Below are 16,650 nucleotides of genomic sequence, written 5' to 3'. Positions count from 1 at the left end.
TCCATTTATACTGCACCATTTGGTTTCTGTTTTTTCTTCTGTTTCTCAGTTTTTCTGGGGTTTTTGGAAGCATCAGAGAACACCATCTCTAGTCTCAATCTGTGTAATTTTATGCTGAGGCCATCCTTTTTAATTATGATTTCTCCGCTCCATAAGGACAGATTCTAGTTAACAGCTTCAATACTGCATTTTAAAACCACATCCTTACAAGTCCCTTTTTTACATTTTGTTGCTTAAAGGGAAGGTTCAGGGAGGGTGGGTAAAAAATCTAAATAAATGTCCACTTACCTGGGGCTTCCTCCAGCCCGTGGCAGGCAGGAGGTGCCCTCGCCGCCGCTCCGCAGGCTCCCGGTGGTCTCCGGTGGCGCGCCTGACCTGGCCAGGCCGGCTGCCAGGTTGGGCTCTTCTGCGCTCCAAGTCCTGGTACTTCTGCGTCCCACGCCGGCGCTCTGATGTCATCGGACGTCCTCCGGGCTCTACTGCGCATGCGCAGTAGTTCTGCGCATGCGCAATAGAGCCCGGAGGACGTCCGATGACGTCAGAGCGCTGGCGTGGGACGCAGAAGTTCCGGGCCTTGGAGCGCAGAAGAGCCCGACCTGGCAGCCGGCCTGGCCAGGTCGGGTGCGCCACCGGAGACCACCGGGAGCCTGCGGAGCGGCGGCGAGGGCACCTCCTGCCTGCCACGGGCTGGAGGAAGCCCCAGGTAAGTGGAAATTGATTTTGATTTTTTACCCACCCTCCCTGAACCTTCCCTTTAAAGGACTTACAAGGCCAAGAGGAGTAAAAAAAAGTTAATAACTTGCATGGTCGTTTCAGGCACGGAGGACGCCGTCCGAGCCACTCCACCGGGTCCCCCCGCTCATTATCCCCCCGGGCCGGCTCCCGACCCCACGGCCCGGGTCGGGCTCTCCTGCCTCTTCAAAGATGGCCGCTTCCTCTGGCCGCGGCTGCGCAGCCCTAGGGCCAACCCCTCCGATCCACGCTACGTAGCGTGGATCGGGGGGGTTGGCCCTAGGACTGCGCAGCCGTGGCCAGAGGAAGCGGCCATCTTTGAAGAGGCAGGAGAGCCCGACCCGGGCCGTGGGGTCGGGAGCCGGCTCGGGGGGATAATGAGCGGAGGGACCCGGCGGAGCGGCACGGAGGGTGCGGACGGCGTCTTCCGTGCCTGAAACGACCATGCAAGTAATTAACTTTTTTTACTCCATTGGCCTCGTAAGTCCTTTAAGCCATTTATGTGAGTACCGTACATTGTGTCTAATATATTTTTGGCTTTCATTTGGTAGTAAGTCACCCGCCAAAACCAAGTGAAGTCATAATACCCCACCCTCTATACCAAGTACAGCCATCATGTGTTACTCCATTCCATCCCCCCATGCCAAGTGAAGTCATAATACCCCCACCCTCTATAACAGGTACAGCCATCATGTGTCTCTCCTAGAGACTCTTCCATTACCCCTCTTCCACCACCACTGACACAATCTTTTGAGCCCCGATCACATGTAATAACATGATCGGAAGTCAGAAGATGATGCCAGGAGTGCAGCACCGCGGGTGGATGAAGAGGAGAAGCCGGTCCAGCGTCTGGAAACCACAAGAATGCTCCCTCCGGCCGCACTGCGTGACTTTAGTAGGCAGAACAAGGAGTTCTGCTGGCTGAAGTTAAAATAAGTGCGCATCTTCAAACTAAATATTTTGTTAACAGGTTAAAGCTAAACGTAAAGATTTTCTTATTTGCTCCTTGCCAATGGCAGCTTCAAACGAAATACTTTGGTTGAAAGCTGCCTGTGCAGTGGCAGCCTCTGTCGGCATACTGTATGTCATTTGGCTGCATAGTGCTTGGAAGTTATATTTACCTGCTCCGCACGGCTTCCTCCACCGGCGGCTCTGAACTTCCGAACTTCACAAATGACGTGATTGGGATCCAGGAAACTGTGTCAGCCTTATAGCATCACCTAGTGGTGGAAGAAGGGAGATGAAAAAGACTTCCATTACCCCTCTTCCACCACCGGGTGATACAGTAACGTTGACATGGTCAACTGAATCCAATCACGTCATATTATGTGATCGGAGCCAAGAAGACCTGCCGGGAGTATGTCTGCAGAGGTATGTATGAGAGCTCCCTGCCGCCACTCTACCCTGCTGAGCCTGCCAGGCTAGGGAAGGCACCCTTCCCCAGCGGCAGGAAAAATTTGGCCCTGCAGCCAAACAGAACATATCTAGTGTCTGGATGACGTGCATAGTTCTTTGGTGCCCCTATAGCAGGTAGTGCCCTAAAGGCAAATAGTCAAGCTTGTCTATACCTAAAAACATACCCAATTATGCCTACAAGTAAAATAAACATATAGGAACAACACACAAAAGTACGCTTTTTAGATAAAGTTTTTCAAACATCAAGCAATCGCTGTAGCTGGCATTGATTGCTCCTAAACAAAGGTGGAGTGTAAAGGTGGAGTGTAAAGGTGGTCACTAGCGGTCCAATTTCTAGAGAAAAATCGTTAGAGCGATCAGAAATTCTGATCAGATTGGTTGTAAATAATCTCAGTTGATGGGCACAATCAATTACGAACGATTATAAAAATATATATTATTATAAAAAGTCGTCCGATTGGATTTTCGTCAAACCAAAATTTTAATTTTCTTGTTGGTTGAGAGATCGGAAGAAAAATCGTTCACTACACCATCAACGAACCAATCTTTGTTAGTGGCCACCTTTACTTTAAAGAACAATGATCCTGTCACATTTAATAATGCAATGATACTCACAAAGCTGTAATCTCCATTAAGTGGTATCTTCCATTCAGAGGAATCAGGACTTTCTGCCGTGCTCTTGTTCTCTGATGTGCTAAACTGGCTCTGGTTCTTCTCAAAATACTCCAGGAATGCTGGCTTAGAAGGCTGTGCTGCTTCTGGGCTGCTCTCTGTATTACAGAAAATGGATTTGATTTCATTTAAAATTCATTTAATTAACAATATATTTAAAGAGACACAAAAGACAAAAGTTTTTGTCCACAACAATTGTACTTCTGTTTATCTGGATTCTAAACTTATGGACACTAATGTTGCTGCACACAAATCTCAACACAGCACTCGTCCAACATAGATCGTGTCAATTTTATACTGGACAAGCCTCTAGTGGAAAATATTGGTATAATTACCAATACTCCACTACTTATTTTCGATGTCCCACCCACTGCTGATTTTCCACAAAAAAATCCACCACACTATTCTGGGAGTTGCCATAGGCACCCATGTTAATAGCCGCAGTTAGCAGCTATAAACTGAAATTTTGACAAAAGCACGTTCCGAGACTGGCTGGTATACAAACTGCAGCTAATCGTGGCTATTAACATACGGTGCCTACAGCGGCACCCGAATTAGCTGATTCGTCCCTAAACTGCCTGCATTTCTGTATACCAGAAGTGTAAGCATACCCTATGCTGACGTCGCACTCCAGCATCTACTGCAATGGAAGCTTAAATTCCCTATCACTTAAGGGGAGCTGGTAGGTTTTTCAGAAAGTCATGGTGCCTATGACAAGACTGTCTAGACAAGCTTTTTATTGTGAGCTCATGTGTACTCTAAAAGTCAACGTTTGTAAGAAGACAAGGTTCTGGCTTAACAGTGGTAGGAAATAAGCTTGTAAGAAACATTATGGAAGTTAGTCTTCCACCCTGCTGACTGATACAGTATTTTTCGTACTATAAGACGTTCCGGACTATAAGACGCACCAGGTTTACAGGACAAAAACAAGCGAAAAAATAATATACTAAACCTGGTGCATCCATGGTGCAGGGACATCTTATGGACCTCCCCCCTAATTATTATGTCCCCTTTGTGCCTTCCTTATACCTCTTGTGCCCCCCCCCGTGACCTCTGTCCCACTTGTGTCCTTTGTACTCCAGTGTCCCGTGTCCTTTGTTTTCCTGTGTCCACTTTCCCCTGTGTCCTCTGGCATCTCCATCCCCCTGTGCCCTCTGTCTCGGTGTCATATTCTCTGTCCTCCTGTGTCCACTGTTCCCGTGTCCTCTGTCCCGGTGTCCTGTCCTCCTGTGTCACCTATCCTCCTGTGTCCACTGTCCCTCTGGCATCTTTATCTCCCTGTGTCCTCTGTCCAGTGTCTTGTCCTCCTGTGTCCCCATGTGTCCACTGTCCTCCTGTGTCCACTGTCCCCGTGTCCTCTGTCCCAGTGCCCTGTCCTCCTGTGTCCACTGTTCTCCATCCCCAGTGTCCTGTTTCCTCCCCTGTGCTTTCTATCCCCTGTCCCCCATGTTCTTCGTCTGGTGTTATTCAGCGTGTAATACATACTGTATGAGCAGCTGTGCAGCTCACATCATTAAGAAGTCGCCGCCCCCATGCCCCATGTCCTTCATTCTCCGTCCGGTCTTATGCAGTGTGTTAAACACATACTGTATTAGCAGTCACACGGTTTGCATCATTTTAGAAGTAGCTGCCGATCCAGGAAGCGTTTGCCAGCCAGTAACCAATCACATGAGGGGGTGCTGCCACAGACAGCCAATGATGTTGCTTACTGCTCCTGACTCCTTTCTTAATAGGAGTCGTTGCTCCTGCCCTAGGGACTAATGGCTCCTATTAAGAAAGAAGGCACAGTATGCAGTGTCATTGGCTGTCTGTGGCAGCGCCCCCTCGCGTGATTGGTTTCTGGCTGGCAAACGCTTCCTGGATCGGCAGCTACTTCTAAAATGATGCGAACTGCGCGGCTGCTAATACAGTATGTGTTTGACACATCAGACCGGACAGAGAACGAGGGACATGGGGGTTTGGAGACACGAAAGACACGGGAACACATGGATAACGGGATGCATTTACTTAACACATTGTATGTGGGAATACATGACCTGAAGGACACAGGGGGACTGAGGCGCAGGTCCAAATGTATTATTTGCTCTATAAGACGCACTGACCCCCCCCCCCTCTTTTGTGGGAGAAAAATAGAGTAATTAAGTTGTACTCTTCATTTGGAGTTATCTTTATCATTACTCTACAAGAGCACCCAGCCCCCCAACCACCGATGCATAACAGAAAAGGTGCAGCCTGAGCACACATGGGCAGGGCAGGAGCACAGTCCCATAGGATTCAGTCAGAATTCAGAGGTTTTTCTTCCTCGACATTTGCCCCAGTTCCGTGGATGACCTGTGGACAGTATTGCTAGCTTTGAAAGTTTGGGCGCCATAGGAATTTTAGTTATAGAAGGAAAAATAGCAGGCGCCAACCCTGGCGGAAGCTATTTATCAGGTACCCTGGTGCCCCTGTATCCTTCTGTAACAGAAAATCCCATGGTCGCCTATGGTGGCACCAGAAAATTTGTAATTTTTGCGGCAATCAAGCTGAAATTTACATTTTTGTGGCAAATTAAAATGTTCATTTTTTGTGTGAGAGTAGGATTAGGGCCCTTTTACACTTAATCAGTTGGTATGAGTTAGTGCGCGTTGGTACGCGTTTTTTCTATTGCAGTGCATTGGGAAGAAGATTTCAGTTAAAACGCGTTAAGTGTAAAAGGTGCCATAGGAAAACATGGGCATTACTTTAGTTTTCTTTCAGTTATACCGTATATACTCGCAAGCAAGCCGAATTTTTCACCCCCCAAAAGTGGCCTAAAAGTTGGGGGTCGGCTAGTTTGCGAGTCATGTGCCAGTATGGGTAGGTGGGTGGGTAGGTAGGTAGTGCCCCTCCCCGCTCCCCCCGTGGCCACCGCTGCTATTACCTTAGGCGGCGCCGCTTCCTCTATCCCCGTCCTGCTCCGGTAACTAATTCACAGCAGCGCGCCCCTCGGCGCCTGCTGTGATGACGGAGGAAACCATAGAGAGCGGTTCCCATAGTAACGGCGATACACATCGCCGCTACAGGAAGCCGCTCTCTATGGTTTTCTCCGGCATCACAGCAGCCACCGAGGGGCGCGCTGCTGTGAATTAGTTACCGGAGCAGGACGGGGATAGAGGAAGCGGCGCCGCCTAAGGTCATGGCCGCGGGGAGAGCGGGGAGGGGCACTACCTACCCACCCACCTACCCATACTGGGACTATACTAGCCATTCTGGGCACAATGCTAGCCATACTGGGGCACTATGCTAGCCATACTGGGGCACTATGCTAGCCATACTGGGGCACTATGCTAGCCATACTGGGGCACTATGCTAGCCATACTGGGGCACTATGCTAGCCATACTGGGGCACTATGCTAGCCATACTGGGGCACTATGCTAGCCATACTGGGCACTATACTAGCCATACTGGGCACTATACTAGCTATACTGGGCACTATACTAGTTATACTGGGGGACTACCTACCCATACTGGGCACTTTACTAGCTATACTGGGCACTATACTAGCTATACTGGATCGCTACCTACCCATACTGGGCACTATACTAGCTATACTGGGACACTATACTAGCTATACTGGGACACTATACTAGCTATACTGGGCACTTTACTAGCTATACTGGCTGGGCACTTTACTAGCTATACTGGGCACTTTACTAGCTATACTGGGGGACTACCTACCCATACTGGGCACTTTACTAGCTATACTGGGCACTATACTAGTTATACTGGGCACTATACTATCTATACTGGGACACACAGGGGGGGGGGGGGGGTTCACGCGGCTAGCATTTCCTACCCCCAGATTATATGGGAGTCAATAATTTTTTCCTGGCTTTTCAGGTAAAAGTTGGGGGGTCGGCTTACATGCGGGTCGGCTTGCTTGCGAGTATATACGGTAACTGAGAGCAACTGATTAAGTGTAAAAGGGGCCTTAGGTTTAGCTGTAGTAAAATATCAGGAACATTTACTGATATTTTACTATCAGCTATTCCTGGATGCCCAAATTCCGCGTCGCTTATATTTTGCGTTCAAACTTTCCTGATTAAAGCAATTTTAAGCATTAAAAAAAAACAAAAACGGAAAAATAGATAAAAAGTGTTATAATTTCCTTAAAGAAACAAAAAAAAAAACACAATAAGCTGGACTATGTAAATATTAACACAAAATATCCTAATATTGCAAGTCGTGGAAATTTTACACAGAGATTTCAGAATGTTCTGTCCTTACAGAAAGTAATTTGGATGTTACACAGGGGGCTGCAGTGTCAGGATCAGATTAATGTACTTGTCAGCACGAAAGGCAGAAAACAATATCATCAGATGTAACTTTCCATCTTACGCTTAACCTGAATACCAGATACACTTTACACAAAAATCAATATTTTGTGGTTAGAAGGCTTTTTTTTTTAATTACAAAATCTTCCACCTTATATGTGATTTTGTTTAACATTACATTTGCTTACTAGAATATCTTTGTTATTATCATTATAGAGCTATAGATGTGTTTGATAATAGATATGTAAATGCAGAGTGTGTGAGTGAGACATGACTGGCATGACTGGGAGTCAGTGACCTTGACAGAGCTGTGAAGGTTATGAGTGACAGGCCCATCCTGTGAGCTGCAGTAAAAAACCTGCCTTCCTTGGGGAGGATAGTCTTTCTCATGCAAGTATGGGTGAACTTGCTAAGAACAAATTAAAGATTGCTGTGAAATGCCATTACACACTGTCAGTCAATCTGAAAGCGGACTTGTGCTAAATGAAAAAAAAATGCAGAAATGAAAAAGAATCTAAAACAGTGAAAAGGACATGCTGAACGTTAAAGACAAGGACACAAAAGAGGATTGACAAAACAGGAACGAACCACAAACGAGTAAGTGAAATATGAGCAGCTAAGTACAGCACAACAACCAAGTACTAATGCGGTAATCTAATATTAGGTTTCAGGTTAATATTACTGAAGACTACCTGCGGACTTTTATACTCCATTCAAATATCAGTTACCACAGAAATAGAAGCTTTATTGTGGAAGTTTAGGCATAGTCGCCGGGCAGCAATGGAGAAAAATACAGAATACAGGAGGGGGCGGGGCAGGGTACAGCCTGCAACACTCACCACGGGTCCGGTGGGAATAACTTTTTACACAGGAGGAGACCGACAGAGGGTGTATCGGTTGTTGGGAAATTGAACTTCCCTATCACCACGCACCTTACCGAGCCATATTGAGCAAGATCTTTCCATCATGCCAGATGGATCAATTTTCTGTCAAAATCAATCGAAATGGTTAATCAAGCGACCACATTGCCGCATTGCTCTCTGCCTCATTCGTTCATTATGATCAAATTAGCTGCATATTGATGCCACACATTGAGTAATGTATGGGCACTTTTACAGTAGTGGAGATACAGGGGTGCAGAGCTGGCTAAAAAAAATGGCGAGTGCGGAGTTGATGAATTGCACTGGCTGTATGGTGGCATAGTTTACTGTGGCAGGCTTAAGGGAAACCGAAGGTAAAAAGTCCATCATAACAGGCTCGGTCTTAATGATGGAGGATTGGGGGTGTTAGGGTTACCTTTTTTGGCCTCATCCCTCCAGACAGCTGATCACTCCCCCACCCTCTTTGGAGATGCAGCCAAGGTGATTTTTTTTTCCAAAAATTGCCGCATAGGCTCTGGCCACTTCTATCTGCCTTGCCGCGGTCTTCCCCCAGCTTGGCAGCCACATAACTGGTGGTGGGCCATGGCAAAGCAGGCGGAGATGTCCAAAGAGATTTACCAGTCTTCGAGACACGGGTGCGACTGCGTTCCCTAGGAAGGGCCAGAACTTCACCTGTGATTGATTTGGCCACATATGTTGCCACCATTTTGCTCTACTACACTACCAAAAGTGCTTATATACAGTACACACACACCTGTAGCCCTCAGGGATCAGGATTCGATCCCTTAAATGACAGTTTGGGTTTAAGTTCTATTGCTATAGAGGATAAGGGCGCAGTGCATGACAGAGTGGCTTCAAAGGGAGTGGTAAGGAGAACAATGGGGTCGGCCTGTAACCCTCTAGTGCAGTGTTTCTCAACATTTTATTGGTACGTACCCCTTTTAAAACCCTGTACTCACCAAGTATCCCCTAGCATAGTAAACATTATCACAAGTACCCCTTGACAAATATATATTTAATCGTAGTACATGATAACTGGTTTTAAACCATATCCAAGCATTTACTATTGCTCTTAACTAGCTAAAATACAAATTTGGTGGTGTTAAAATAAGATTTATAATTTTCTAAAACTCTACATTTGTTATTCTTGGTTAAGTTTATCAAGCCTGAGTACCCCCTGGAACCATCAGAAGTACCCCCTGGGGTACGCGTACCACGTGTTGAGAACCTATGCTCTAGTGTGTGTACAAGACTGCAAAGCCTTTGTTATATCAGACCCTTACACAAATAAAGCAAGTTTACATTCTAACAGTCAATATTATTTAGCATTTATATAGCGCCAACATCTTCCAAAGAACTTTACAGATTATATATAGTCTTATCACTAACTGATCCACAGAGGGGCTCACAATCTAATCCCTACCATAGTCATAAGTCCATCATAGTCTAGGGCCAATTTTAAGGGGGAGCTAATTAACTCATCTGTATGTTTTTGAGATGTGAGGAAACGGGAGGTCCTGGAGGAAACCCATGCAGACATGGGGAGAATATACAAACTCTGCACAGCCTTCGTAGGGACTCGACCTGGGGATTCAGTGCTGCAAAGCGAGAGTGCTATTCACTACACCACCGTGCTGCTTTCTCTTAACAAATCTGCTGTATGAAAATCATCTTGTGAAAAGTAAACTTACGTTTCATGGTGCCTGTATCCTCTCCCTCATCCCCATCATCACCATTGTTTATTAACATGGTACCGAGCTGTGTCCCTAAATTGTGCACCATTGTGCCATCACCATCTTCAATCATGGTATCGAACTGTCTCGCTGTGTCCATGTCTTTGCCCTGCGCCTGAACCATGGTCCCAGAATCTACATAATCTTCATCCTGACAATACAAAAATGTATATGCGTGCACAGGTAAGAAATATTATTACTGCATTGTGCATTTAATAAGGCTGACACATTTTCTACAGTGCTTTAAAGAACTCATTGAACAATTAACATTTTAGATGTTCCTCCGCAGCAGGGCCGGCGCTACCATTAAGGCAAAGGAGGCAGCTGCCCCAGGGCCCCAGAGCTTGTAGGGGCCCCCAGTGGCTACAAGAGGAAAAACATTTTTTTTAAATCGGCCTTATAGTTTTTGAGAAAATCGATTTTAAAGTTTCAAAGGGAAAAAAAACACATTTAAAAACCTGCCGACTTTAATGGTTAATAGCAAATCCACCTTAAATGCTAGAAACCCTAAATTTGCAGGATATGTTAAGGAGATCATTAGGAATAAGAGGAAAAAACAATTTTTCAAAAAGACCTTATAGTTTTTGAGAAAATCGATTTTAAAGTTTAGAAGGAAAAAAGTATAGTTTTAAATGCGGTAAATGTAACTTTTAGTAGCAAACCTAACGGTAGTGTAATTTTACATGCATCAAACAAAAGCGCAATAAATTTCCTGACGGGGTTTCCAGGGGGTCTATACGCAGCCGCAGCCCTTTGGCCAGGGATCGCTATACAGCCGCAATATGGCTGTATGAAGATCCCTGGCATTTTTTCCTATTTTCCCAATTTTTTTTATGTTTAGAGTGTGGGAATTTTTTTTTTTTTTTTTAATTATGTGGGGTCCCCTCTCCTGAAACTTTTTAACCCCTTGTCCCCCATGCAGGCTGGGATAGCCAGAATGTGGAGCTCTGATCGATTGGGACTTCACACCCTGACTATACCAGCTGCAAAAAAGGTCCCCTAATGCCGATTTTTGTTCTGGGGTATATGTTGGGGGGGGGTCCCCAGGTTTATTTTGCCCTGGGGCCCCATTGTTGCTTAAACCGGCCCTGCTCCGCAGAACTCACAATCTAATGTCCCTTGATTCCCCACCAATGTTAAGGGCACATTTGGGGGAAAGCCAGTATGTTTTTGGGATGTGGGATGAAACCCATTCAACTCCCTCGTCAGGATTCAACCATGAACTCTGAGTGCTTTCCACCTAGCCAGTGTGATAATTGACTTTACAGAAGGACTCCAGGCCAATTTGTCTATGCTTCTTAGGGCTCCATAAATATAATTGTAATTTACACCTATAATCCTAGTTCCAACAGTTGGGATGTTGTATAAGACTGAATGTAACAATTTGCAAACCACCCTATATTTAACTGAAAATAGCACAAAAATAACACAGTAAATGTAAATTTGAAATAATATTTTATTCTAAATATATGCATATGTTTTATTTAATATTATTTTATTATGTAGTATTTACAGTGGTTTGCAAAAGTATTCGGCCCCCTTGAAGTTTTCCACATTTTGTCACATTACTGTCACAAACACGAATCATTTTTATTGGAATTCCACGTGAAAGACCAATACAAAGTGGTGTACACATGAGAAGTGGAACGAACATCATACATGATTCCAAATATTTTTAAAAAAATAACTGCAAAGTGGGGTGTGGGTAATTATTCAACCCCCTGAGTCAATACTTTGTAGAACCACCTTTTGCTGCAATTACAGCTGCCAGTCTTTTAGGGTATGTCTCTACCAGATTTGCACATCTAGAGACTGAAATCCTTGCCCATTGTTCTTTGCAAAACAGTTCCAGCTCAGTCAGATTAGATGGACAGTGTTTGTGAACAGCAGTTTTCAGATCTTGCCACAGATTCTCGATTGGATTTAGATCTGGACTTTGACTGGGCCATTCTAACACATGGATATGTTTTGTTTTAAACCATTCCATTGTTGCCCTGGCTTTATGTTTAGGGTCGTTGTCCTGCTGGAAGGTGAACCTCTGCCACAGTCTCAAGTCTTTTGCAGACTCCAAGAGTGTTAGTTTTCCGCCACACATAGAGTTTTGCATTTTGGCCAAAAAGTTCCATTTTGGTCTTATCTGACCAGTGCACCTTCTTCAACATGTTTGCTGTGTCTCCCACATGACTTGTAGCAAACTGCAAACGGGAGTTCTTCTGAGTTTCTGTTAACAATGGCTTTCTTCTTGCCACTCTTCCATAAAGGCCACGACTAATAGTTGTCCTATGGACAGATCCCCCCCGAGCTGTAGATCTCTGCAGCTCATTCAGAGTCACCATGGGCCTCTTGACTGTATTTCTGATCAGTGCTCTCCTTGTTCGGCCTGTGAGTTTAGGTGGACGGACTTGTCTTGGTAGGTTTACAGTTGTGCCATACTCCTTCCATTTCTGAATGATCGATTGAACAGTGCTCCGTGGGATGTTCAAGGCTTTGGAAATCTTTTTGTAGCCTAAGCCTGCTTTAAATTTCTCAATAACTTTATCCCTGACCTGTCTGGTGTGTTATTTGGACTTCATGGTGTTGTTGCTCTCAAGATACTCTTAGACAACCTCTGTGGCCATCACAGAGCAGCTGTATTTGGTGCACACAGGTGCACTCTATTTAGTCATTAGCACTCATCAGGCAATGTCTATGGGGAACTGACAGCACTCAGACCAAAAAGGGCTGAATAATTACGCACACCCCACTTTGCAGTAATTTAACCTCCCTGGCGGTAAGCCCGTGCTGAGCACGGACTATGCCGCCGGAAGGCACCGCTCAGGCCCCGCTGGGCCGATTTGCATAATTTTTTTTTTGCTACACGCAGCTATCACTTTGCTAGCTGCGTATGCAATGCGATCGCCGCCGCTACCCGCCGATCCACCGCTGTTCGTCGCGCCGCGGCCGCCCCCCCCCCCAGATCCCGTGCGCTGCCTGGCCAATCAGTGCCAGGCAGCGCTGTGAGGTGGATCGGAAGCCCTCCAGGAGATCCCGTTCTTTGAACGGGATCTCCTGATCTCCGATCGCCTCCGGGGAGACCTTGTCTCGCTACATGAAAAAAAAAATAAAAAAATTTAAAAAATGACTTTGCTGCCCCCTGGCGGATTTTGATAAATCGCCAGGAGGGTTAATAGTAAAAAATGTTTGGAATCATGTATGATTTTCGTTCCACTTTGTACTCACGTGTACACCACTTTGTATTGGTCTTTCACTTGGAATTCCAATAAAATAAATTCATGTTTGTGGCAGTAATAGGACAAAATGTGGAAAACTTCAATACTTTTGCAAACCACTGTATATAGCGCTGACATCTTCCGCAGTCCTGCACAGAGTATATTGTCTTGTCACTTAACTGTCCCTCAGAGGGGCTCACAATCTAATCCCTACCATAGTCCCATATCTATGTCTGTATTGTGTAGTGTATGCATCGTCATAGCAAATTTTAGGGGGAATGCAATTAACTTATCTGTATGTTTTTGGGCTGTGCCTGGAGGAAACCCATGCAGGCATGGGGGAGAACATACAAACTCTATGCAGATCGTGCCCTGGCTGGTATTCAAACCCAGCGCTGCAAAGACGAGAGTTAAAACCACTTATGCCACCATGCTTGCGTGAAACACATTTTAAAAAGTTGGTTTAGGGGCCTATTCACCAGTGTGTTTTTTTCAATAATGCTCTAAAAAAAATGTGGGCAGTGAGTACACCCCACTCCTGTAGTTTTGGGAGTGAAATGTTCCATTTTAGGATACAGGATGCCAGTTGCTCCACAGTTACACAAAATAGCTTAACCCGCACACTCTTGGTATTGGCCAGGGGTACCCATTAGGTAGATCGTGATCTACCTGTAGATCGCGAAGGACTTCTTGGTAGATCCCGGCCCCACTACATTTTCCATTCTGTATATACAAATGTGCTCCTAAAATTGTACATAGGTAGATCATTTTGACTGTGGGCACCTCTGGTATTGGCCAACCGGAATAGTTGGGTATGTTACTCGGCATTTGTTAACCCCGTATTGTTGTTGTTATAAAATAATCTCATTAATACCAACCCCATTATCCTCATCTTCAGGTTCCACTTCACGCTGTTGTAGCTCGCTGCGTTTGATCTTTGCTTCCATCGCTTCGTTTATTAAATGTAACAAGATGGATGTTCCTCTGGTGGTTTTTACAAATGGGTGCTAAAAGAGAGGAGCATCAGTATATTAAACTAATTATATTATTATTTATATCAAAATGTTTCTACAAATCATAATAATAATAACTGCCAATTTAAGTACACAACTTTTTTTAGTACTATACTCGCATATTAGGTTGTCTACCAACAGCCGCTCCATATTTACTCCACAGGAAAAAGTAAATAGATAGCAGCTGATTTGTCACAAAACGAACAACTGATATATTCCACGGACAGCAGCTTAGTGCAGATCAGGACCCTTACCTACAGCCTTTGGCTGCCGGGCATGTAGGTTAGCGGCCTGTATAGGGTAAATATTCCCACTGTTTCCTGCTTTAGGCATCATGTAGTAATATAGTGCAGGACATTTACTTTCATCAGGATTAACCATATTTCTGCATTACACAGAATTGTTACTATAGGCTAGAAAGCCTTGTAGGTTCAAGGGGTTGACGGCAGGGAAATACTCCAAGGGTGTGGCAGGGACGATGGATCCTCTGTGCCACCCCCCTAGTTTGGGGAAGACTAGGTGACTGCTGACAGAATCAGGACTAGATTTGAGGTTCACGGAAATAACCAGTTGTGGAACAGGCCAGGAGTCAGGCAAGCAGTCACCAAGGAACACCTGGACAATTTGTACACAAGTCAGGGTCGTTATCACAGCATATTCACAAGAGTCACTAGAGCTTCAACAGAGACAAATACACCTATGCTCAGGCATTGAGGAAGTGACCCAAGCATTTTAAAATAAGTTAGTCTTGCTAATCAAGTAGCAAAAAGAGGCTGCAGTTCCAATAAACTGCCACTAGATTAAGCACATGTCGCAAAGAACAAGTGACACCCATGCTAACCTAGAAATAAAAACACATATATAAGTAGATAAATACTACTTCTACTTACATATAACAGATGTATTGTGCTATCCACATAATGATTCCTGTGAATTTTATAAAGGAAAAGCAGAAAATCCTATTCTAGGCAGTGGCCATCTTGCCAAGCTAATGCTGACACTATATCCTCCCTGACTCTTGTTTTCCCCCCTCCCTTCTCTTGCTCATTGTGTACTCATTAGCTGCCCTCCTCCCAGAGTCTTCTGACACTCCCACTGAGGTGTATACTAACAACTACACTGTATTTTTTTATTTTATTTACACATCCAATCACTGAGTCACCTCAGCCTTGCTTGTAAACACAAGTGATCAGAGGGTGTTTCTGATAAGCAGCGAGGCAGGGAAATAAATGGAAGAGGAGGAATATATTATAGATAAAAAAAACTCCCAGCATTCAACTCTTTGGCACTGTTTGGCACTAGGGCCAGTGCTCCTAAAGTATGTGATAACTACAAACCATAACAGCAGAAAAAGTTTTGCAAGTTTTGAATGCAGGATTAGCATCTTTATCACTTAATACACTCAGACCAGTTGCTGTTGAAATTTGATTTTTATGGTGACAATACCACTTTAAAGCAATCCTGAAATAAAATATCAAAAACAAAAAAACAAAAAAAAAAAGATACCACAGTAGTGGGAAGCATCTGGATAGTCTTGAGGTTTTATAGATCCTTCTACATGACACAGATCCAGCTCCGGGTCCCTCTGCCACTATGGTATTAAACCCAGTGGTTTCTGCTAATCTGTGCCAGAGGGATTTTTTTCTGTGCAGGAGTGCTTCCCTCTACTGGGCATACGTGGATCATACTCACACATGCCTAGTGTGCTTGCCATAAGAGATATTTACTCTAAGTTCTCTGATCTTTGCGCTGGTAGTCTAGAAATCCTTTCCCTTCTCTCTCATGCAAACTGTAAGGGACCACTAGACCATACGGAAAACCTATGAGGAAGAGGAGGGACCAGCAGATTTCCAGAGAAATCTTTATGGAAGATGAGTGGACTATTAGATCACTAGTAGTCCTTACAGCAACACCTTCAAGGTATTACTGTAAGGAGGAAGAAATCCTCTATAATAGGACATTGCACAGGGCCAACATATGGTGGAACAGCGCACAGGCCACTATATGTGGCAAAGGACATGGGCCACTATAAGGGAGACAGCACAGGGACCACAATAAAAAGGTATTGCATAAAGTGCAGTATATATGAATGTACTATAAAGGGGGCACTATAGAGGGTACTATAATGGGATGGGGCACGGTAAAGGGGAAACTAAAAGGAGGATATGTGGAATGAGAACATGTAATAGCTGTACTGTAAAAGTCCAGATGCAATGGAAACAAAACATGGAGCCATTACAATGAAACCACTGTTTAACAACACCCATGTCCTTTAGTTGAAGTGGGACTAACTTAGTCATGAAGGTAGGAAAGGGCCATACAAAGTTTAACTATGCCCCACCTAACATCACACTAGCAGAGTGGGTGGGGCTTCAAGTGGTAAGGTCAAATTCCCACCACATGACAATAAGCCAGCTCCAGTGCAAATGTGTACAGTCATGTGGACAGGTGTGGGCATGACTAAAGTCCCTTCCATGGTCAGACTCTACTACCAGGAAGTCCTGACTGCAGAGTGGCTGTTTCAGTTTTCTGTTGGCCTACATTATCTGTGAAGCCACTAAATGGATAATAGCAAGGTCATATGCAATACAAGTTTGACACATGGCCACCAAGTCATGGCATGCAGGAACAAAAAAAGACTGCTTTCAGCACGCTTCGTTGGCAGCAAAGAAAAAAATATTTTGTTGAGGTAAATAAT

General features: G+C 44.8%; 1 protein-coding gene across 1 annotated transcript in view; it reads right to left on the bottom strand.

Moving 5' to 3' along the window:
* The window catches only part of LOC137542559 (serine/threonine-protein kinase 4-like), a 151,094-nt gene that overhangs the window by 13,499 nt on the left and 120,945 nt on the right, over window positions 1-16,650 (bottom strand). Inside the window, exons 8-10 of the mRNA XM_068264572.1 lie at window positions 13,818-13,946; window positions 9,689-9,881; window positions 2,764-2,918 (exon numbers count right to left, since the gene is read on the bottom strand). Of these exons, the coding sequence (XP_068120673.1) occupies window positions 2,764-2,918; window positions 9,689-9,881; window positions 13,818-13,946 (477 nt within the window). The remainder of the gene's footprint in view (window positions 1-2,763; window positions 2,919-9,688; window positions 9,882-13,817; window positions 13,947-16,650) is intronic.

Source organism: Hyperolius riggenbachi, chromosome 12, assembly GCF_040937935.1.
Source record: "Hyperolius riggenbachi isolate aHypRig1 chromosome 12, aHypRig1.pri, whole genome shotgun sequence".
Taxonomy (NCBI): domain Eukaryota; kingdom Metazoa; phylum Chordata; class Amphibia; order Anura; family Hyperoliidae; genus Hyperolius; species Hyperolius riggenbachi.
The sequence above is the reverse complement of the archived record's forward strand: the minus strand, read 5'-3'. Positions and strand labels throughout refer to the sequence as shown.